At 29.1% G+C, this 23,135-nt stretch overlaps 3 protein-coding genes across 6 annotated transcripts in view; 1 reads left to right on the forward strand and 2 right to left on the reverse strand.

The window, feature by feature from the left end:
• The window catches only part of LOC127178539 (sodium- and chloride-dependent transporter XTRP3), an 87,937-nt gene that overhangs the window by 50,881 nt on the left and 13,921 nt on the right, over positions 1–23,135 (forward strand). The gene's annotated exons all lie outside the window — the stretch shown is intronic.
• Positions 3–7,691, reverse strand: gpatch3 (G patch domain containing 3). The gene is given in 9 exon segments (XM_051131483.1): positions 3–168; positions 171–316; positions 1,076–1,203; positions 2,719–2,840; positions 2,923–2,982; positions 4,444–4,618; positions 5,003–5,094; positions 5,097–5,501; positions 7,286–7,691. Coding segments are annotated over 9 exon segments (1,539 nt in total). The 5' UTR covers positions 7,665–7,691; the 3' UTR covers positions 3–136.
• Positions 10,549–22,064, reverse strand: smpd5 (sphingomyelin phosphodiesterase 5). 4 transcript variants are annotated; one of them, XM_051131479.1, is made up of 8 exons: positions 21,823–22,064; positions 16,195–17,269; positions 14,072–14,147; positions 13,292–13,432; positions 13,098–13,187; positions 11,369–11,432; positions 11,131–11,290; positions 10,549–11,047 (listed from the first exon to the last, which is right to left on the reverse strand). In XM_051131479.1, exons 2-8 carry the CDS (start codon positions 17,200–17,202, stop codon positions 10,946–10,948), a joined length of 1,641 nt encoding a protein of 546 aa, XP_050987436.1. In that variant the 5' UTR covers positions 17,203–17,269; positions 21,823–22,064; the 3' UTR covers positions 10,549–10,945. The 4 variants fall into 4 exon arrangements, with proteins under 4 accessions (XP_050987436.1, XP_050987437.1, XP_050987439.1 ...); XM_051131480.1 differs by having other exon boundaries at positions 16,195–17,272; XM_051131482.1 differs by lacking the exon at positions 21,823–22,064 and adding an exon at positions 19,377–19,638.

The raw sequence follows: 23,135 nt of genomic DNA on the forward strand, positions 1-23,135 counted from the left end.
TCTTTTGAAAATGTTTAATACAAAAATCACAGAAAAATAATGTACAGCTGTGTGTAAAAGCATCCATTGTTTTTAGCGCACAGACAATAATAAATAGGCAATAGTCCTAGTAGTGAATGTCAGTAGTGATCAGCGGTCATGTGTTCGGCTCAGCGCTGCCCCCTGGTGTCTGTACTTCATGCTGGTGTTGGGTTGACGCCGCAGCACTTCGTCTCCTTTATCAATGTCTTGAGGTTCATCATAAACTGTGGAGATGTGAAAGTCTTTTTTGGGTTTTTTAGGTGGAAGGAATGAGCTGAGCTTTTCTCCATGATACCTGCAAACAATCATCAAATCAAACGCATCAGTCGTAAGCACAAAACATGGAGTAGAAATCATTTATTTAGTGCCATTTAAAATATAAAAGGATATTTTAACTTAGATTAGACATAGTAATTTCTCACACCTTTTGACCAATTACTCATTACTTCCAAAAGTTTTTCAAAAGAATTGTTTAAATTATTGCACAGAGATGCTATTAACATTACAATAACATTTAATATTAAAATTAAAATGTATAATAACATTAAAATGTAAAATAGGAACAAAAAGAGGGAGAACAAATAAAAATAATATAAATACAAATAAAATAATAATATTAATAATAAATTACTTACATATGATATTATTAAATTGTTAATATTTTATTATTAATTTAATTAGAATTGAAATCAATTATAATAGTTATTATATTATTCATTGTTTTATTCTATTAAAAAATATATAAATTATTATATTATTAAATTATTAATATTTTATTATTAATTTAATTAGAATTTAATTAAATTATAATAATTATTATATTATTATTTTATTATATCCCAATAGTTTTTCAAAAGAACTGTTAAAATTATTGTACAGAGATGAGCTGAGCATGACAAAATAAAATGTTTATTAACTATAGAAATCTTCATTAGGCATTTATAAGTTTTCATGACTTTTACAGGTCTGGAAATCACAATTTAGTATGAACTTAATTTTTATATATATATATATATATATATATATATATATATATATATATATCTTGACTCACCCAAAGCCTCTCTTGCAGTTGGGATGCTGTCCGTCGTTCTCCAGCGCCTCCGCCATTCCTATTCGACTGTTCCCAAGCCCTTCTCCGTCCCTCCAGCCCTGCTTCTCCATCACACGCCGGCCCACTCCCTACGACACACACACACACACTAAGCATTTTACTGTTTAACACTTCAAACCAACTTTACAGGTTCGACTAATGGCGCAATAAGCATTTTCATCAAGTCACTTCCGTTACTGTTGCAATGCTGAAACCAGAACACAAAATTTGCCAAATACAAAAACCATGGTGAACTCTTGCAAATTGCATTGCAGTCAGTGGATTTTTTGCAGTCAATTTTTTTTAGTGTAAAATAAACAAACAAAGCACATTTTTGTGTACATGCACTTTAAGCTATTATTGCAAATTTTATTTTTAGATTAATTTTTATTCATCTTACTTTGTTACAAATAATTTAATTTTAATTAGAAAATTTTTTTTTTTAATTAATTTTATCATATGTTGATATTTATACTTTTTTATACAGTTTATAATTAAACATTTATTCTTTTAATTTAATTATTTAAAAACATATCTATAAATTAATAAATCTTGAGCTCCAATATTTACTCTTTTAGTATGAACTCAAAACAGCTCCAGATGTAATGTATGAATGTAATTTATATTAATACATGATTATATTAATTATTTATTGTATGAATTATATATATTTATAATTATATATATGTATACGTATAAAATCTTAATTGATTTTATTGATTTTATTAATCTTAATTGAATGATTTTTTTTTTTTATTTATATATATATATATATATATATATATATATGCAAAAATAAAATAATAAAATATAAAATGATAAAGCGTAATTTATGAAAAAAACACATTAACAATTTTTAATTTTAATTAAAATCAAATACATTTTTAATTTTAAAAATATATAAACGTAAACATAAAATGATAAAATATAAAATAATAAAGCGTAATTTATGAAAAAATACATTAACATTTTTTAATTTTAATTCTACAAAATTAAGGTAAACAAAATCATAACTCCTAACTTAAAAAATAATATATTTTTATTTTTTTTCAAAAATATATAAATACAACATAAAATAATAAAATATAAAATGAAAAAACGTAATTTATGAAAAAATACATTAACAATTTTTAATTTTAATTAAAATCATAAGTGTTAAATTAAAAAAAAAACATTTTAATTAAAAACATATATACACAAACATAAAATAATAAAATATAAAATGATAAATCGTAATTTATGAAAAAAACATTAACGATTTTTAATTTTAATTGAAATCAACACTATTTACTAAAAAAAAAAATATTAAAATAAATATATAAATGCAACAAAATAATAAAATATAAAATGAAAAAACGTAATTTATGAAAAAATACATTAACAATTTTTAATTTTAATTAGACAAAATAAAGGTAGACAAAATCATAACTTTTAACAGCTAAAAAATTAAATATATTTTTTTTTTATTTTAATTCTAAAAAAATATAAATGTAAACAAAATAATAAAATTGAATTCGTGAAAAATTCCATTTCCACTTTTTATTTATTAAAAGTTGATTTTAAACATAAAATTCTAAATGTTGCAGTTTGCAAGACATCCGCACCTTTGTAAACCTCTCAAAGCTGCCGATTTTCTGCTGTCGTCCCGGCAGCCCGTCCAGACCGTCCCGCAGCCTCTTTTCAGAGCGCATGTGCACGTAATCTCTGGCGTCCATATCGCCTCCATCTGAGGAGAAACACAGACGATCACGATAATGCAGGGCATGTCTGATGCAGGTGTTCATAACGATCTGATCATAAACGTTTACCTTTGTCATAGTAGACGCTCATATCCACGTCCCAGTCGTCTGCTGTTTGCTCATCAAAATCTGGACAAAATCAAAGAGAAAAGATGAGCAACATGAGACAATCACATCAACAATAATTCAACAGTAATTCATAAATATGTGCTGCCATTAATGAGCGCACATTGAGCACCTTTTTTTATGCAGAGCTTAAAAATTGCAATCGCTTTTTAAACTCAACAGCAAGGTAAAATTATTTAGCTAAAATATATTAGGTTTGAGAAATGTGTTAAAAATTACAAAACCAATCCATGTTTTATTTATCAATAAATTCATACATTTTTGTGGTTGAGTTTCTTGTATAATTATAATAACTGTAAATTTCCAAACTGTAAACTGTAAACCAATTTATATTTACGATTACATGAATTATTTACTTGGTTTAATTCACAATGTGAACACATACAATACAAATTTATACAATTTTAAAATTAAATAAGCAGAAATTATAAACAGAAATAAAATGATAAATCTTAAATATAAATATATAAATATTAAATATAATTTTATTTTAATTATTGACAAAATTTAAGTGTAAATATAAAATCATAATTCTAAATGTATTAACAAGTTTTTTTTATTAAACTCTAAAAAAGAAATATGAACAATTATAAAAATTCTAAAAAGAAAAAAAATACAAAAACATTGTCATTTATATTGCTTAAATTTTTTTTTTTTTTTTTTTAATTTTAATTATTGACAATTGTTTTTAATTAAAATCTAAAAATACATGAACAATTATAACAATTCTAAAACAAAAAACTAAAAATGTTTACATTTATATTGCTTAAATAATATTTCTACTTGAAAATGTACTTTTTATTTTAATTATTGCAAATATATATACATATAAACGTAAATATTAAATAATACATTTTAATTTTTGAAAAAATGATATATATATATAAAATCTTAATGTACTAACAAGTTTTTATTTAACTAAAAAATACATGAACAATTATAAAAATTCTACAAATACATTTTAAAAAAAAAGCAATTTATATGTCTACTTGTAAATGTAAACTTTTTCATTTTAATTATTACAAATATCTACATATAAATGTAAACATAAAATAACATTTTCATTTTTGAAAAAATGTATATATATATATATATAATTAACAATTTTAAAATTAAGTTATTAATGTCATTTATATAAAATTTATTTTTGTTAAATCTATTATAAAATATTATAATATAATATATATATTATATATATATATATATATATATATATATATATATATATATATATATATATATTTATATAATATAAATATATATATATATATATATATATATATATATATATATATATATATATGTGTGTGTGTGATTTGACGTGGCCAACGCTAATATTTGCAGGGTAAGTAAAAATCTAAATGTGAAATATGAACTCAAAGCAGCTCCAGAAGTTTACAATACACTGGATGTACTCAGCTATTTTATTGTACTGCTGAAATGAAAACAATAAGCACACGGTACCTCCTTCTTCCTCCTGCCAGAACTGAGCGTCTGTGTAGAAGACGAGGCCCGATCCGCCCTTCTCCCACTTGAGCTCGATCTCCTCCTCAAACAGCCTCTCTTTAGTGCGCTCCTGACTGGTCACGTCTTCGTGGAGGGCCTCGTGACGCTCCCACTCCTCACAGCGGTCATCGTCCTGACCAAAATACACATTTATTATATTTAATAGATTTTAAATTTAACACATTTTACAAAATTGTAGTTTATGAAAAACTGTATTTATAATTTGTTAATTTTATCATAGAAATAAAATTGTAAATTAAAAAATGGTAAGTTTAAACTTATATTATTTTGTATTAGATTTTACAAAAATGTATTTTTATATAAACTATAGAAATTACATTAATAACTTAAAATATTTTAAAATAATTAATTATTAATTAAATAATTAATTTAAAAAAATATTTAATTTAATTTAAATTTAATTTAATTTAATTGCAGCCTGGACAATATGACAACCACACTAAGACATATCACTATAAAAATTTATTTCAATATACATTACGCAGCTGTAACTCACATCATCAGGGCCTGACAGCTCCTCTTCACTTCCTTCTTCCTGTGACTCTTGATTGACAGGTGGAGAACTGGGCGTGTCCTCTTCGTCTATTTGTGAATTTGTGAATGTGTGGGCGTGTCTTTATCTACTGTTTGAGAGTTTGTGGGCGTGTCCAAGCCGCCGGGCCCCGAGATCTCGACTCCTCCGGCGGTGAAGACGCTCTCCTCCGCGGGGCTCACGACGGCCGTGTTGCGATAGAGGTATGGCACGTTGCCGTATCGCCGATTCGAGCCAGTTTTGGGAAACGTGAGACCCAGTTTGCGGATGAGACGCGGCGGGAGGCGGCAGGATTGGATGAGCTCAAGAAAAACAGTTACAGGTGTGCCGACGTTTCCCGCCGGCATGAGCGCCGGCGGATTGAGCTCCGGCAGGCCCTTGAGGTCCGACATGGTGAAATGCTCTGACTGGGCGACGTGACGTCTCATCTCGGCCTTCGTCTTGTACGGGAATGAATTGTGATCTATAAACATACATACAATATGATGATTATAAAACAGTCTGGACCTTGGTAAAACAGGGGTTACATTGACATTGAGTTTACTTGACATTTTAGACAGATTTGTTTTTAATCTTTCAGGGTGTAACATGGGCAGGTGATGACCCTTGACCCTCACCCATAATTCCCATTTTCCTTTAGTAATTTAATAGTTCATATTCACCCTTCAATACCTTTAACCTTTGCCTATTTAACAACATTAAATGGTCATAAAGTCTTGTATACATACCATTTTTACAATATATGTTTCTAAATATATAATTTTAAATTATGGATGCATATAACAGGTGTCAACACCTGTTGACATTGTTTTTATTTGTTATGTTTGTTATGTCTTATTGAGTTTTTAGTTTGCTGTACAGCACTTTGGTTCACTTTGGGTGTTGTAAAGTGCTTTATAAATAAAGTTGAGTTGAGTTGAGTTGAGTATAATGATACATTTTAATTTATGAAATATATAAATGTAAATAGAAAATAGATAAATTGGAAATATAAAAAAATAAAAATCTAAAGACAGAACTAAAAGTTTACAGTTATAATTCACTTTATTTTTAATGATTAAAATACGTAATATGTATAATAAATTAGAATTTATGAAAAAAATACAATTTGTTACTTATATAATGAACCTACAAATTAAAACACAAAATTAAAAAATTAAATTTATAGTCTTAATATATCAAAAATTACACTTTTTATTTTTATCCTTTGAATAACAAAAAATATAAATGTAAAAATTAAATGATAAATCTTAATTCACCAAAAAATAAAAAACTATAAATGTAAATTAAAAAAAAATTATAGTTTATGAAAAACTGTATTTATATTTCATTAATTTTATCATCAAAATAAAAATGTAAATACAAAATAAGTTTAGACTTATTATAATATTTTATATATTATAAACTTATAATACTTCTATTTTTATTTATAAAAATATGCATGTAAATATAAAATAGTAAATCAGAATTTATGAAAAACTATATAATGAAACTATACATTTAAATACTAAATAATACATTTTAATTTATAGTCTTAATGTATCAAATACCATTCTTTTTAATTTTCTTTTTATCTTTTTAATTAACAAACTGATTAAATTAATTTATGAATTTTAAATGAATAACAAAATATATACATGTAAAAATTAAATGATAAAACAAAAAATAAAAACAATTTACGAAATTGTAGTTTATGAAAATCTGTATTTATAATTTGTTAATTTAATCATAAAAATGTAAATAAAAAAGTTATAACTTATTATAATTTTATACATTATAAACTAACAATAGTTACATTTTTATTTATAAAAAATATGAATGTAAATATTAATGTATTAAAATTTATGAAGCATTATATTTATTATTAGATTTTTTATAAAACAAATGTAAATATAAAATTCACCAAAATTTTAATGTATAATCTTGTATCAAAAATTACAGATTAATTTTTTTTTAGTTATGAAAATGTAAAGATAAAGTGATCAATCACAACTTATGAAAACAGTTTATTATTTATGTTAATTATAAGAAAAGATGAAAACTGCATCTACACACATTTTAATTATGTTAACATTAAATGACAACTCTTAATCTATGAAAAAATGCATCTATTTATTTAAATGTATTTATTTAGTATTGAGGCCAGTAAAAATATTAGCAGGGCAAGTAGGAATATGAACAACTGCTATTTATTGTCCAAAACATTGTTTTCGTGCCGTGGTACTTTTATTTTGTCAGCGCACTCACCAGCCTGCTCTGACACTCTGACTCTCCGGATCAAACACTTTCTTCTCAGCCAGTTTCCTTTAGAGTCGATCCACTGGTTCCCCAAATACATCTTCATGAATCTGTCCGATTCCTGTGAGCGAACCGACACCACACAACAACACGAGCCCGCGCTTTTTCCCTCAGAAACATCCGAACCGCTCGTCCGCTCACTAGATCCGCTAATGTTATCTGTTAACCCCGAGCTCTGCACTCGAACCTCCGGCCGATGGCGATAATGAAAACACGCGAATCCCTTACTCTCGACAAACTGGCTAAAATAGTTCCTCAGGTCTGCGGATCGGAACAGGGCAGGAATGTTGTTTACAACGAAATACGTCACCTCTTCCGACGCCGCCATTCTTGAGACTGAATCCACATCCGGCTGTGAGACACACAACGCGAAAGTCGTTTCAAAATAAAAGTCAGAAGTAACGTACAGTACATTGACAAAAAAACGCTAATAAATTTTACAAATAATTACAAAGAAACGACCATTAATATATCGAATATACTGTAAAATGTCAAAGTATAAAGACTAGTTCTGTCAAACGGTTAATCGCGATTAATCGCATCCAAAATAAAAGTTTTTGTTTACACACTATATGTGTGTGTACTGTGTAGGTTTATCATTTACATATAAATACACACACAGAATATAAGTGAATATAAATTAGGGCTGTCAAATGATTAATCACGATTAATCGCATACAAAATAAAAGTTTGAGTTGCCCAATGTGTGTGTGTGTACTGTGTTATTATTATGTATAAATAAATACACCCATATTAATGTATATATTTAAGATAAATATTTTATGTACAAAATATTTTTATTTATACATAATGTAAATGATATAAAAATTACAATTTATATATTTGTAAATTTTTCTTAAATATATACATGAATGTGTTTGTATTTATATATACATAATAATTACACACATATATTAGGCAAACTCATACTTTTATTTTGTATGTGATTAATCACGATTAATCATTTGACAGCCCTCATATAAATAAATGAAATTATTTACGTGTATTTATATTCATATCATTAATTATATATTTTTAATATATAAACATATTTTTCTTACGTATATACATGCATGTGTGTATATTTCACACAGTACACACACATATTATGTAATGTACATGTAATATAATATAAAACAAAAAATGTAATAAAACGTTTATTTTGAATGGGATTAATCGTTTGACAGCACTAATATTGACTGAAATTGTTTTCTTGCTAAATGTACTCCAATAATCGGTTTTAATTACAACTTGATTTTTTTACACTGTGTAGATATTTAACATGCTTTATTTTACTGTTCTATTAAAATAAAACATTTTATTTGTGAGTTTTCAAATATTTGTATTGTGATGCCTTAATAAATATAAATATATATATATAATCATGCTAGATAAATATATATATATATATACACACACTGTACCGTCGTATTGTAAGTACGTAAGTATGGTATTTTTGAAAATGTATATTTAATTTACATTATGCATTTGGCAAGACACTTATCAAAACTGACTTTTCGAGGTATACATTTTTTACGATGAAAGAAATGTAATGTACATGTATTATTTTTGAAAAAAAAAAAATAAATAAAGAAAATTATTTTAATTCTCTTTGCCAGGTATTGTGTTAGGATTCAAGAAAGACCAATATGATTAATATGATCAGAAAATACAATAATAACTAGACAAAAAAGTTTGTCAAGACAGACTTTAGGTTGGCTTGAGAAAGCCACACCAGAACGTTTGAAAAAGTTTGAAAAGTTTAAAAAGTTTTAAGAAAAAAAAACTTTTAAGTTTGATGGTATTCAGTCTAAAATAGTTTGAATTTTAAATTAGTTTTAAAAGGTTAAAGTTTGAATGTTTTGAAGGCAAAACAGTTTCAGATAGTCTCAGATAGTTACTAGCATGTTTTTAACACTAGCATAATTAGCAAGTTGCTAGCATGTTTCTACCATGATTAGCATGTTGCTAGCATGTCTCTATCATGATTATCAAGTTGCTAGTATGTTTCTAGCATGATTAACAAGTTGTTAGCATGTTGCTAGCATGTTTTAACCTGATTAACAAGATGCTAGCATCTTTCTAACATGATTAACAAGTTGCTAGCATGTTTCTAGCATGATTAGCAGGTGCTAACATGTTTCTAGCACAATTTTAGCATGATTAACAAGTTGCTAGCATGTTTCTAGCATGATTAGCAAATTGCTAGCATGTTTTAGCATGATTAGCATGTCACTAGCATGTTTGTGGCACGATTATATTATGATTAGCAAGTTGCTAGCATGTTTTTACCATGATTAGCAAGTTACTAGCATGATTCTAGCACGATTCATGTTTGTTTCAAGCATTATTAACGATTAGCATGATTAGCATGTTGCTATCAGCATTTTAACAAGTTAACATGATTCTAGTATGATGTTACTAAGATGTTTCAAGCATTAGCATATTACTAACATGTTTCTAGTTATTAACATGTTGCTAACAAGTTTCTAGCATGATTAACATGTTACTAGCATGATTCTAGCACGATTAACAAGTTGTTAGCATGTTTCAAGCATTATTAACAAGTTAATAGCATGTGGCTAGCATGATTAGCATGTTACTAGCATGTTTCAAGCATTATTAACAAGTTAATAGCATGTGGCTAGCATGATTAGCATGTTACTAGCATGTTTCAAGCATTATTAACAAGTTAATAGCATGTTGCTAACATGATTAGCAAGTTATTAACATGTTGCTAACAAGTTTCTAGCATGATTAGCATGTTACTAGCATGATTCTAGCACGATTAACAAGTTATTAACAAGTTGTTAGCATGTTGCTAACAGGTTTCTGGCATGATTCTAGCACAATTAGCAAGTTACTAGCATGTTTCAAGCATTATTAACAAGTTAATAGCATGTGGCTAGCATGATTAGCATGTTACTAGCATAATTCTAGTTGCTAGGCTTGTCTACACAGATAAATAGATTAGAAATATTAGAATGGAAGTTTGAATTGATTAGAAATAGCACATAGAAGGGAAGCTTGATTGAGTCTCAAGGGATTCTGGGAGTTTAAGTGTTGAAGAGTGTTGCTCATTTGAACATTCCGTCAATGTAAGAATATGGGATTTTTATGATTTTTAATCTTTAATTAAAACTATAAGTCTGATTTCTCAAGCCAACCTAACACGAACTCTTCAGAATAAATGGCAAAAAACGCAGGTTATTAAAAAAACTACCTTTTATTAAAATATATTTCCAAAATCATTTCTGTGTTGTCATGAAAAAACAAAAAACAAAAAAACGTGTCATTAAAAAAAACAGAATTTACCCCTATATGTGTGGCATCTAACTTTAGATCGACTCAGATTACTGGCACTGTACAGAAGAGATGCATAGGAACGAGTGTCGGAACTATTGCTTTGATCAGACAGTGATTCATTCAGTGATATTTGGTGTTTCTCCACATGGCAAGCGTTTAAGAAAATGATACGCCTCCCTTTTTATTGTTTTGTTCACCCAAAAATGATTCCGCCGTTTCTGGGTGAACTATTCTTCTACAGCATTTCATTTCTCATGGATATTTTAAAGTGTCATCGGTCGCTCCATTAGACAGCAAACATCTCTACACCGCGTGTGAATCCAGAGAGACGGAGAGTCTGAACCCCAGAGGAATGTGATCCGTCAGTCCGGCCAACTGAGTCACGTACGTGAACTCCTCCAGCTCCTGAAATATAAACAATATATAAACCTCTTCTACGGCAAGTAAACAGGAAAGCACAGAAGGCTCATCGCGATCAGGAAACGCACGGTTTTGCAGCGACTGGAGACGGGGCTTTCTCGATACAGGAGGTAATCGATGCGTCGGCCGATCCAGGGCTGATCGGGCTCGGGATACACCAGAGGAACACCTGCGATGGCCACCGGTGGAGAAATATAGTCCTTACGCAGTTCTTCGGTCTCTAGAGTCCTGCAGAGGAGATTAAAAGACACATTAGATCACAAAAACACTAAAATCTTCATATGAAAATATATGGAAATATCTCACCGCTGCAGGTTGTCTGGTGTCCGTACGTTCTCATCGTAGAGCGTCGGCTGTTCCAACAGGGTTCCTACAAACAAAACCGCCATAGGTTTTGGGGTTTAAATATTTGTATTTGGAATTTCACAAAATGAAATTTTTAATTGTGATTACACTTTAATAATACATGTACAAAAAAATTACAATTATATACAATAAATAAGCAAAAAACAACTGCATCCTAATACTCAAACTAAATTTCAATATATTTTTTTTTAATTAAATCAAATATAATAAATAAATAGGTAAAATAAAAACTATAATACCCAACCTAAATTTTTTAATTAAAATAATTAAATTAAATTAAACATAATAAATAAATAAGTCAAATAAAAACTATAATACCCAACCTAAATTTTAAAATTGAAATAATTAAATAAAAAAATAAAAAATAAAAACTATAATACCCAACCTAAATTTTAAAATTGAAATAAATAAATAAGTCACATAAAAACTATAATACCGAATCTAGATTTTGAAATTGAAATAAATTAAATTAAATATAATAAATAAATAAGTAAAATAAAAACTATAATACCCAACCTAAATTTTAAAATTGAAATAAATAAATAAATAAATAAGTCACATAAAAAAACTATAATACCCAAGCTAAATTTTTTTTTTTTTAATTAAATCAAATATAATAAATAAATAGGTAAAATAAAAACTAGAATACCCAACCTAAATTTTAAAATTGAAATAATTAAATTAAATTAAATATAATAAAAACTATAATACCCAACCTAAATTTTTAAATTGAAATAAATAAATAAGTCACATAAAAACTGTAATACCGAATCTAGATTTTGAAATTGAAATAAATTAAATTAAATATAATAAATAAATAAGTAAAATAAAAACTATAATACCCAACCTAAATTTTAAAATTGAAATAAATAAATAAATAAATAAATAAATAAATAAATAAGTCACATAAAAAACTATAATACCCAAGCTAAATTTCAATATTGAAATAATTAAATTGAATATAATAAATAAAAAAGTAAAATAAAAACTATAATGCCCAACCTAAATTTTAAAATGTAAATAAATAAATCAATCAATAAATAAAAAGTAACTAAGTTAGGTAAATAAAAACTGTAATACCCAACCTAAATTTTAAAACTGAAAAAATTTAATTAAATATAATAAATAAATGAATGTATAAATAAATGAAATGAAAACGAATACCTAACCTAAATTTTAAAATTGATGAAATAAAATAAAATAAATGAAATAAAAACTAATTAGTTTTTACCAATTCTCTGAATCAGTTATAATTTTAATTTTATTTACATTTTTTAGTAATTTTGTTGTGTTTTTGTCATTATATTAATACTATTATTATAAATGTCTTCTATTTTTATTTCAGTTTTAGTTTTGCTTCTTTTAGTACATCAAGTTAAACTAAATTAAAATGAGAAATGTCTTTCCAGTTAAAAAAAAAAAAAAAAATCAGTTAACATATATTTTATTTCAAGTAATGTTTTTTTATGGTTTTAATTTTAGTTTCAGTTTTAGTCAACTATAACACTGCACCCAGCCTAAATGTTCAAACTGAAAAAAGAAAGAAAGAAAGAATTCAACCTCACAATATTAGCTGAGGAACAAAAACAAAAACGTTCCACTCCAAAATGTAGATTTTCTTTCCATAAACTGTACTGTAATACAAATGAGCAGTAATTAAGCGCATTACCGATGACCCAGGGCTTCTCTCTCCCGGCTCCGGCTCTGCAGGGATCCGTATAGTCCTCAAACACACTGTGGCTTTGCTCCAGCCTGTCGTCTGAAAACACACAGACACATGAACATCCTCCGCTAATGAGGCCTGTTTTTCCTTAACGACCTCTGCATAAACACTGATTTTTAATTAAGTTATCTGGTATGTACCAGGAGAGCAGTTGTCAAAGTTAAAGTCGCCACAAAGCACATCAAACATCACCAGCTCATCGTCTCGTCTGGTCACTGCCTGGAACTCATTGATCCATTTGGTCAACATGTTCAGCTGCTCAACACGAATCTCTCCGTCCCCTGATCAACAAACATGCGCATATTAAATAAATAGATAAATGCAATTATTATTATTTGTGCAATCTGTGCATGATTTAAACCGTAAATAATCCCAAAACAATAAAAACAATTCTTGTTGATCACTGAGATACTTGACAATTTAATTGGAATGGATTGGATTACAATAGACATTGTCAAATAAAAACTATAATACCAATCTAAATTTTAAAATTGAAATAATTAAATAAAATTAAATATAATAAATAAACAAGTAAAATAAAAACAATGCCCGACTTAAATTTTTAAATTGGAATAATTAAATTAAATATAATAAACAAATAAATAAATAAATAAATAAATGGTCAAATAAAAACTATAATACCCAACGTAAACTTTTAAATAATTAAATGAAATATAATATAATATAATAAATAAATAAATAAATAGTCAAATAAAAACTATAATACCCAGCCTAAATTTTAAAATTGAAATAATTAAATTAAATATAATAATAAATAAATAATTAAATAAAGTCAAATAAAAACTGTCATTTTAAAATAAAATAATTTAAAATAAAATAGAATGACATGAATGTGAATAAATAAACAGAATTTAAATTTTCCAACTAATCTATTTCTGTAAATGCATCATAACACTTGCCTTCAGGAGCGTGCAGGTGAGTGCAGTTAATATACCCGACCATTTTCTTCTCGTCTTTTCGTAAGCCGATTTCCACCTTGTGAGAAAACAAGTTCATTGTTAGTTTGGTCACTTTCCAAAGCTTCATATAAAACATTCTAGATCACCCAAAAATCATCATTTATTCACCCTCCTCCACTTGTTCCAAAACAAGTTTGAGTTTTGTTCTTCTGCTGAAAAGAAGGTATTGGGGCTTATTGCTTTTATTATAAAATGGATAGTTCCGGTTGATTCTGATTGGTTGAACCACGTTACAAACAAACACCTTTGTTTACATCTGTGTGTTGCTCGGCAACCACTTTGTTGCAACCACAACTGTTTCTGAGGAACTACATTGTTTGGCAGAAGAATAATGTTTTTATTATTATCATTATACTTTATTTGCTCTGTTTTATTTTGTGAAATCTTACTACGTATATGGAATAACTGTTTTATAAAAGCAATAACCGTGGTTTACAATGAATTTATAACCGCTAAGGGAGTCTAAGCTTCGCGTTGTGCCTACCAACGCCCCTCAGCTGTTATAAATTCACTGTAAACCACGGCTTCTTGGGGTTTATTGCTTTATTAAAACATGGACAGTTACGGTGCTTGATTCTGATTGGCTGAGCCACGTTCAAAGCAAACACCTTTGATTACGTCTGTGTTGCTCAGCAACCACTTTGTTGCAACCACAGCCGTTTCCGAGGAACTACATTGTTTGGTGGAAGAATAATGTTTTTATTAATATCATTACACTTTATTTGCTCTGTTTTATTTTGTGAAACGACATATATGAAATAACAGTTTTAAAAAAGCAATAACCCCCGTGAAACCGTGGTTTACAGTGAATTTATAACTGCTAAGAAGGTCTAAACTTCGCGTCGTGCCTAACAATGCTACTTAGCCGTTATAAATTCACTGTAAACCACGGTTTCTTGGGGCTTATTGCTTTATCATAAAACAGATAGTTCCTGTCCTGGATTCTGATTGGTTGAGCTGCGTTTGAAGCTGTTGTAAATTACTCTGCAAACACACACCTTTGTTTACGTCTGTGTGTTGCTCGGCAACCACTTTGTTGCAACCACATCAGTTTCTGAGAAACTGCATTGTTTTAGCGGAAGAATAATGTTTTTATTTATATCATTACACTTTATTTGCTGTTTTATTTTGTGAAACCTTACAACGTATATGGAATAACTGTTTTATAAAAGCAATAAGCCCCAAGAAGCCGTGGTTTACAGTGAATTTATTACAGCTAAGGGGGTCTAAGCTTCGCGTCAAGCCTAACAACGCCCCTTAGCTGTTATAAATTCACTGTAAACTACGGCTTCTTGGGGTTTATTGCTTTATTAAAAAATGGATAGTTACGGTCCTTGATTCTGATTGGTTGAGCCACGTTCAAAGCTGTTGTAAATTACTCTACAAACATACACCTTTGTTTATGATTGTGTTGCTCGGCAACCACTTTGTTGCAACCACAACTGTTTCTGAGGAACTACATTGTTTAGCGGAAGAATAATGTTTTTATTTATATCATTACACTTTATTTGCTGTTTTATTTTGTGAAACCTTACTATGTATATGGAATAACTGTTTTATAAAAGCAATAAGCCCCAAGAAGCCGTGGTTTACAATGAATTTACAACAGCAACTGCCCCTTAGCTGTTTTAAATTCACTGTAAACCACGGCTTCTTGGGGTTTATTGCTTTATTAAAAAAATGAATAGTTACGGTCCTTGATTCTGATTGGCTGAGCCATGTTCAAAACAAACACCTTTGTTTACGTTTGTGTGTTGCTCGGCAACCACTTTGTTGCAACCACAACCGTTTCTGAGGAACTACATTGTTTGGCAGATGAATAATGTTTTTATTTATATGATTACACTTTATTTGCTCTGTTTTATGTTGTGAAACCTTACGACGTATATAGAACGACCGTTTTATAAAAGCAATAAGCCGTGGTTTACAGTGAATTTACAACAGCTAAGGGGGTTTAAGCTTTGTGTCGAGCTTAACAACTTTGCTGCAAAATAGACAAGACGTGAGCACAAAGGTCATACACGTCCGTCTTGCATGTTTATGTTCATTCATGCATGTCGTACCTTTACGGCGAGCAGGCCTTTGGCAGCCAGAGCATCTTCTCCCCGACCATTTGGAAAGCAGTGATACTCAGCCTCCATCACGGGATAGCGACTAGCCAAGAACAAACCGCTGTTAAAAAACTTAAAAGACGAGCACGTTCCAGCAGGTTGACAAGCGTAACCACCGACGTCGTAGAGCACATGTCCGTAGAGCGGACCGAGAGCCCCCGCGAGCTTCAGAGCGGCTCTTTTATCGAAAACCTCCTGGAGACACACGACGTCCACGGAGGACGGAAACAGAGCGGACACTTCCAACGGCACATCTGCGTCCCGTAAGAGCGTCTGAGGTGGATTCTTGTGCTGGTTGGAGTTCTGATTGGAGTTGGGTTTGGGAAGGCCGTCGGTTTCAGGTACATCTTCCGTCTGATTGGCTGCAGAAACATCTACGGATCCATACGAGGACGGTGCCGGTTGTGGGATCAAACTGCTGGACGGAGTAACCGTTCCGCAGCTGCTGGGAGAATCGACGAAGATACGGATGTGAGGGCGCGTGATGCCCTGAACCATGCTTTTACCGATGTACACCGCACGTTTTTGCGTGTGCCCGAGGTTGTTGAAGCGTGCGATGCCGTCGGGAAGCAAGCACAGGTTTCCCGTCAAAAACCCGAAGCTGACTTTCCCCGTCTCTTCCCATCTAGCGTTGCGATTCTCCATGGGAATGATCTGCTCTTGATGGTGGTACGCGAACGGCCGGCGTACGGCCTGCAGCGGAGCCCACAGTATGAACCCTAGCAGGGCGAACGGTGTGGAGATTATGAACAGGATGAAGAAGAGGACGGACCCGAAGACGACCTGAAGCGGGTGGAGGTAGCACTCCATTTCGCGCCGCCACATGCGCTCCAGACTGGTGGAGATGCAGGTGGCCAGAAGACGGTCCAGGAACCAGAAACAAGGGAAGATCAGACCCCATCCTACCGCATGGAGACCTTCCAGAAAGAAATTGGGGAAAGGAGACGCTCTTAAAGACATGCCTCAGCGCCAAACGCCAACCAAAGACACCTTCTCATCTCAGATCCTCCACACAGCCAATGGAGCTCTGCTGATCACAAATAAGGAGAAAAAACTTGTTAGTAAAGCTGCAACTACTTGGTTGGATTGTCTGAACCTGAGTAATTGTTAACTTACACTAAACCCTTAAAAAAAAAAAAATTCTTACTTGAAATATTATCTCATTTTTGTTTAGTTACTAAAATTAGAAGAAAAAAAATGTGAATTAGAACTAAAAATACTTAAATGTAGAATTTCACTAAAACTAAAATAAAAACGAACAAAAAGTGTAGAGACATTTTAAAAATAACTAGATAATAAAAAAAGTTTGTCGAGACAAACTTTGAAGCTGGCTTGAGAAAGCCGGACCAGAAAGTTTGAAAAAGTTTGTAAAAGTTTTAATAGTTTTTAAAAAATGTAGAAGTTGTAAAAGTTTGATGTTTTCAGTCTGAAATAAACTAAAGTAGTTTTAAAGCTTAAACCTTGAATGTTTTGAAGGCAATAGTCTATTAGATAGATAGCATGTTTTTGGCATTATTAACAAGCTACTATCATGTTGGTAACGTGTTTCTAGCATGATTAGCATGTCACTAGCATGTTTTTAGCAAGTTTAGCAAGTTACTAACATGCTGCTAGCATGATTAGCAGGTTACTAGCATGTTTTTAGCATGATTAGCATGTCACTAGCATGTTGTTAGCATGTTTCTAGCATGATTGGCTAGTTACTAGCATGTTTTTAGAATGTTTCTAGCATGATTAATGTCACTAACATGTTTTAACATGATTAGCAAATTACTCCTATGTTGCTAACAAACTTCTAGCATGTTTCTAGCATGATTAGCAAGTTGCTAGCATGTTTCTAGCATGATTAGTATATCACTAGCATGTTTTAACATGATTAGCAAATGGCTACTTAGTTGCTAACATGCTTCTAGCATGTTTTTATTATGATTAACAAGTTACTACTGTTGTTAACATGCTTCTAGCATGATTAGCATGCCACTAGCATGTTGTTAACATGTTTCTGTCACATTTAACAAGTTACTAGCAGGTTTCTAGCAAGATCCGTATGTCACTAGCACATTTTTAACGTGATTAGCAAGTTACTACCATGTTACTAACGTGTTTCTAGCATGATTATTATGTCAGAAGCATGTTGTTAGCATGTTTTTAGCATGATTAGCAAGTTACTACCATGTTTCTAGCATGATCAGCAAGTTGCTGGCATGTTTCTAACATGATTAGTATGTCACTAGCATGTTTTTAGCATGATTAGCATGTCACTATCATGTTGCTAGCATGTTTCTAGCATGATAAGCATGTTGTTAGCATGTCGCTAGCATGTTATTAACATGTTTCTAAATAAAATCTTTTTAAAAAAATCAGCTAGTTGCATTACTCATTTTTGTTAGGTTACTGAAATTTAAATAAAAAAATTAGAACTAGAAGTACTAAAACTTAGAATTCTACCAAAACATATATTAAAAAGATATATTAAAATATTAAAAAATAAATAAATGAGCTAGTTGCAGAGTAAACATTACTGATTTTCGTTCAGTTTAACTTGAAGTGCTAAATTTACTAAAACTTAAACTGAAATATAAATAATCAAAAACTAAATTAACATTTTGAAAAAATTAAAAAACTTAATGTTAGTAAAGTAAAAGACTAAATATTTACTCAATCAAACAGTTAGTGGATTGTATGAACCAGGGTTATTAACTAACATTAAACCCATCCTTTTATTTTCCTTACTTGAAATAAAATAAACACAAAAGCCATTTTTGTTGCTTTAAATATAATAAACACTAACTAAAATATAAAATAATAGATCAAAAACAAACTTATTTTATTTCTGCTAGTTGTCAAGGAAATTTCTCATTTTCATTTAGTCTACTAAAATGATGAAAACTGAAACAAACATGATAAAACAAGCTAATAAAAGTGCAAAAAAACTCAATAAAATTAATACAACTACACAGAATTTAAAAAAACTGATTCAAATTGTTTATAAAATCTATAATAGTGAATCAAAGATGATTAAACAACACTAGTCTGTCTTAAGACAAAGTTCTCAGAGAGTAGCTGCGTCTCTAAATCCATCTCCTTTAAAGCACCAACACAACAAAAAAATCTGAAAAACGATCTAGATCTACCTTTACATAGAGCTTGTCAGTTGGTCGAACGTCTCTGCTCCTTTCATTTCATTCTCAATGCATTAGTTCAGTGAATGGCTTTAGCAAACACAATGACGTCCACGCAGCTTGTTCAACAGGAGAAACATGTTTTCGTCACCTTTGGTTGGAATTCATTTTCACGCATCTACTGGTTTAATCCAAAAAAGTCTATTTGACTTCTCAGCTGGTGATTTTATTTGACCCATTTTATTTGATGTTGTGAACAGTTAAGTTAAATTAAAAATATTGTTGAAATTAAACATAAATTAAAATTAAAAATAAAATATAATTAATAATAATAATAATAATAATAATAATAATGATATATGTTATTGTATTTATGTTGTAAACAATTAAGTTAAATGAAATATATTGTTAAAATTGAAAATATATAAATAAAATAAAATAATAATAATGAAAATAATAATAATAATATATTTTATTTTATTTTATTTTATGTTGTGAACAATTGGGTTAAATTAAATATTGTTGAAACTGAAAATAAAAAAAAATTAAATAATAATGATAATACATTTTATTTCATTCTATTTTATTTATGTTGTGAAGTTAAATGAAATATATTGTTGAAATTGAAAATAAATAAATAATTTAATAATTTAATAATAATAATATTTTATTTTATTTATGTTGTGAACAATTAAGTTAAATGAAATATATTGTTGAAATTGAAAATAAATAAATAATTTAATAATTTAATAATAAAAATGTTATTTTATTTATGTTGAGAACAATTAAGTTAAATGAAATACATTGTTGAAATTGAAAATAAATAAATAATTAAATAATAATATTAATTTATTTTATTTATGTTGTGAACAATTAAGTTAAATGAAATATACTGTTGAAATTGAAAATAAATAAAATAAATAAATAAAATAATAATACTAATTATGATAATAAAATATTTTATTTTATTTATGTTGAGAACAGTTAAGTTAAATGAAATGTATTGTAGAAGTAGAAAATAAATAAATAATTAAATAATAATAATAATAATATTAATTTATTTTATTTATGTTGTGAACAATTAAGTTAAATGAAATGCATTGTTGAAATTGAAAATAAATAAAAAAATTTAATAAATAAAATAATAATAATACTAATTATAATAATAAAATATTTTATTTTATTTATGTTGTAAACAATTAAGTTAGATGAAATATATTGTTGAAATTGAAAATAAAAAATAAATTAATAAAATAATAGTAATAATAATACATTTAGTCAAGACACTCCAGGGGAATTAACTCAAAAATTATCTTATGCCAACCTTTAAGTGATGGAGATTTATCACTAATCCAATTAAGTAAAATATTTTATTTTATTTGTTTTTAAAATTGCTGAAATGAAAAACATATTTACTTTCAAAATTAATTTACTTTAAATTAAAATTTATTTAATTTTAAAATGTATTTTTAGGTGTAAGAAATTACATTTACAATAGCCTACACAAAGCCTAAAAAATGCAAATGTAGATGGAATAACCTAATAGACAGCAATACTAGATTTATAATGATTCATAAATTATTATTTAAAAAAAATAAATAAATGCGTTGTTTACACATTATACATTTTGCTTTTTTAAAAAAAAAATATATACAAAAATGCTTAAAAAAAAAAGAATAAATATATATGTAAATATGTTCTGACAAATATTTTAGCAAATATATATTTTTGGTAATTTTCTAAAATATATTTTTAAAAATATTTTAAATTATTTTTTTCCACATTGGGACCTTGTATCTTATAAAAACAAAAACAAAGCCTCCTCCTGCTCCAAAATTGTGTTTCTTCAATAGCTTTTTAAAAGTCATTGAGTTTCTGAACTCACAAATAACAATTCTGTGAGCAAAACAGGATATTAAGCCATGTTATCTACCAGATAGCAATCAGAGGATCTTAGAGCATTTCCTCCAGCAGCCCTGCTTCACTCCTCAGCCCGATGGCCAGTGTGCACTGCAGATATACTGTAGTGTGTAGTGTGTAGTGTGCTGTTGTGGAGAGATTAGAGGCTTACAGCTCCACTTCATCTGCTGCTAAACCGTACGTACTGGATTAATCCGTAATTGATTTATCGATCGACAGCACTGAAATGATCGAATTCAATAATCAATACACTAATACGATCTAACGCACGCTGACCGATAATGAGATCGGCTGCATGTCAGTGACTGCAGTGCAGGAAACGGGTCGAAACACGACCACAACACGAACTCCACACGTGCGCGGCTGCCGCTGCTGCTGACGTCATCCTGCATCTGCGACAAAGTATCAGATTCTCTCATCACCGCTTGTCATTTTCGCGTCTGAAAAGCCGCGGTCACGTGTCCAGTAAACGGATCCCGGTTAGCAGGGCGGGTAATGGCGCTCGTGAAGTTTACCTGTCGGTGTGTCTGTCACTCACCTGACTGGGTTTTCTGCGCGCGACAGTGTCTGATGTGAAGGCGGGCTGATGTTTTGGTTCATGACGGTCCGGCCGCGTGTCGGACAGCTTTCTGATTCACTGAACGCGGTTCATTCGGTCTCTCTGTCGCTGCTCGCGTCCCTCCAGCGGTTTCGACACGCACACGCACGCATACCGTATAATGGGTCATGCGCGCGCCCGTACACACCCCCGCGCGTGCGTGTGCGCGCCTCTGCAAAGCCGAAACTCACTTTACTACTTCCTGGATGTTTGGAGCCCCGGAGACCCCTGTGCCTGTGAAGCCAGATAAAATGAGCTACTTTTTGGTCAATTTTTATGATAAAAATGCCAAAAAAAAAAACATAAAAAAATAAAGCTTCTAATGTATATTGCTAGCGTTTTGACTTGTTTTTTTGACACTTTGTATTATATAAATATTCATACACAATATATAAAGCCATTGCATTTTAGCAATATATTTGCAAAATTTTTGCACAGTTTGTTGGTGTTTAATAATTTAATAATCCAATATACAGTTTACATTTTCTCAGTATTATTTTAACAGTTGCAAATGAAAGGAGTCAAATACAAATACCTGTTTAAGTTTATAAAATGTAAAGTTTTTTAATGTTTATAAAGTTTTAGATTTATTACAAAAAAAAAAAAAAAGCTTTTTTTAGCTGATGGACTAGCAAATAAACAGGCCTTGAATATATAAAATAAAGTATTATTATTATTATTATTATTATTATGTTGTTGTTGTTGTTGTTGTTGTTGTTGTTTATTTCTTGGACTAGCAACTAAACAAAAATTGTAAAAATCCTAAAAATATAATTCTTTATGTATTTTATTTTACTTTATTTTATTATTTTGGACTAGCAAACAAATTACAGAAAATATTGAAGTTGTATTTATTTATTTATTTATTTATTTATTTATTATTTTGGACTAGCAAGCAAAAATACTGAAAATCTTTAGGATATAATTCATTATTTATTTATTAATTTATTTATTATTTTATTTTATTATATTATCAAACAAACATATAAAAACCCTGAAGATATAATTCATTATTTATTGTATTTTATTTTATTATTTTGGAAAAAAAAATACTGAAAATCTTGAAAAAATAATTATTTATTTATTTATTTATTTTATTTTATTTTTTATTTTTTTTATTTTGGACTAGCGAACACAAATATATACTAAAAAACCTGAAGAGAAATTTTTATTTTATTTTATTTTATTTTATTTTATTTGTATTATTTTGGACTAGCAAACAAAAATACAGAAAATCTTGAAGATATAATTCA

The sequence above is a fragment of the Labeo rohita genome, chromosome 16 (genome assembly GCF_022985175.1).
Source record: "Labeo rohita strain BAU-BD-2019 chromosome 16, IGBB_LRoh.1.0, whole genome shotgun sequence".
Lineage (NCBI taxonomy): Eukaryota > Metazoa > Chordata > Actinopteri > Cypriniformes > Cyprinidae > Labeo > Labeo rohita.

Excerpts from the sequence above, each read along its gene's own strand:
- smpd5 (XM_051131479.1), bottom strand. The coding sequence starts at position 17,202 with ATGTCTTTAAGAGCGTCTCCTTTCCCCAATTTCTTTCTGGAAGGTCTC. Across the intron at positions 13,433-14,071 it reads TCACCTGCACGCTCCTGAAG|GGGACGGAGAGATTCGTGTT; the intron begins GCAAGTGTTATG and ends TTTGTTGATCAG. Across the intron at positions 11,048-11,130 it reads TCTCCAGTCGCTGCAAAACC|GAGCTGGAGGAGTTCACGTA; the intron begins GTGCGTTTCCTG and ends TTTATATTTCAG.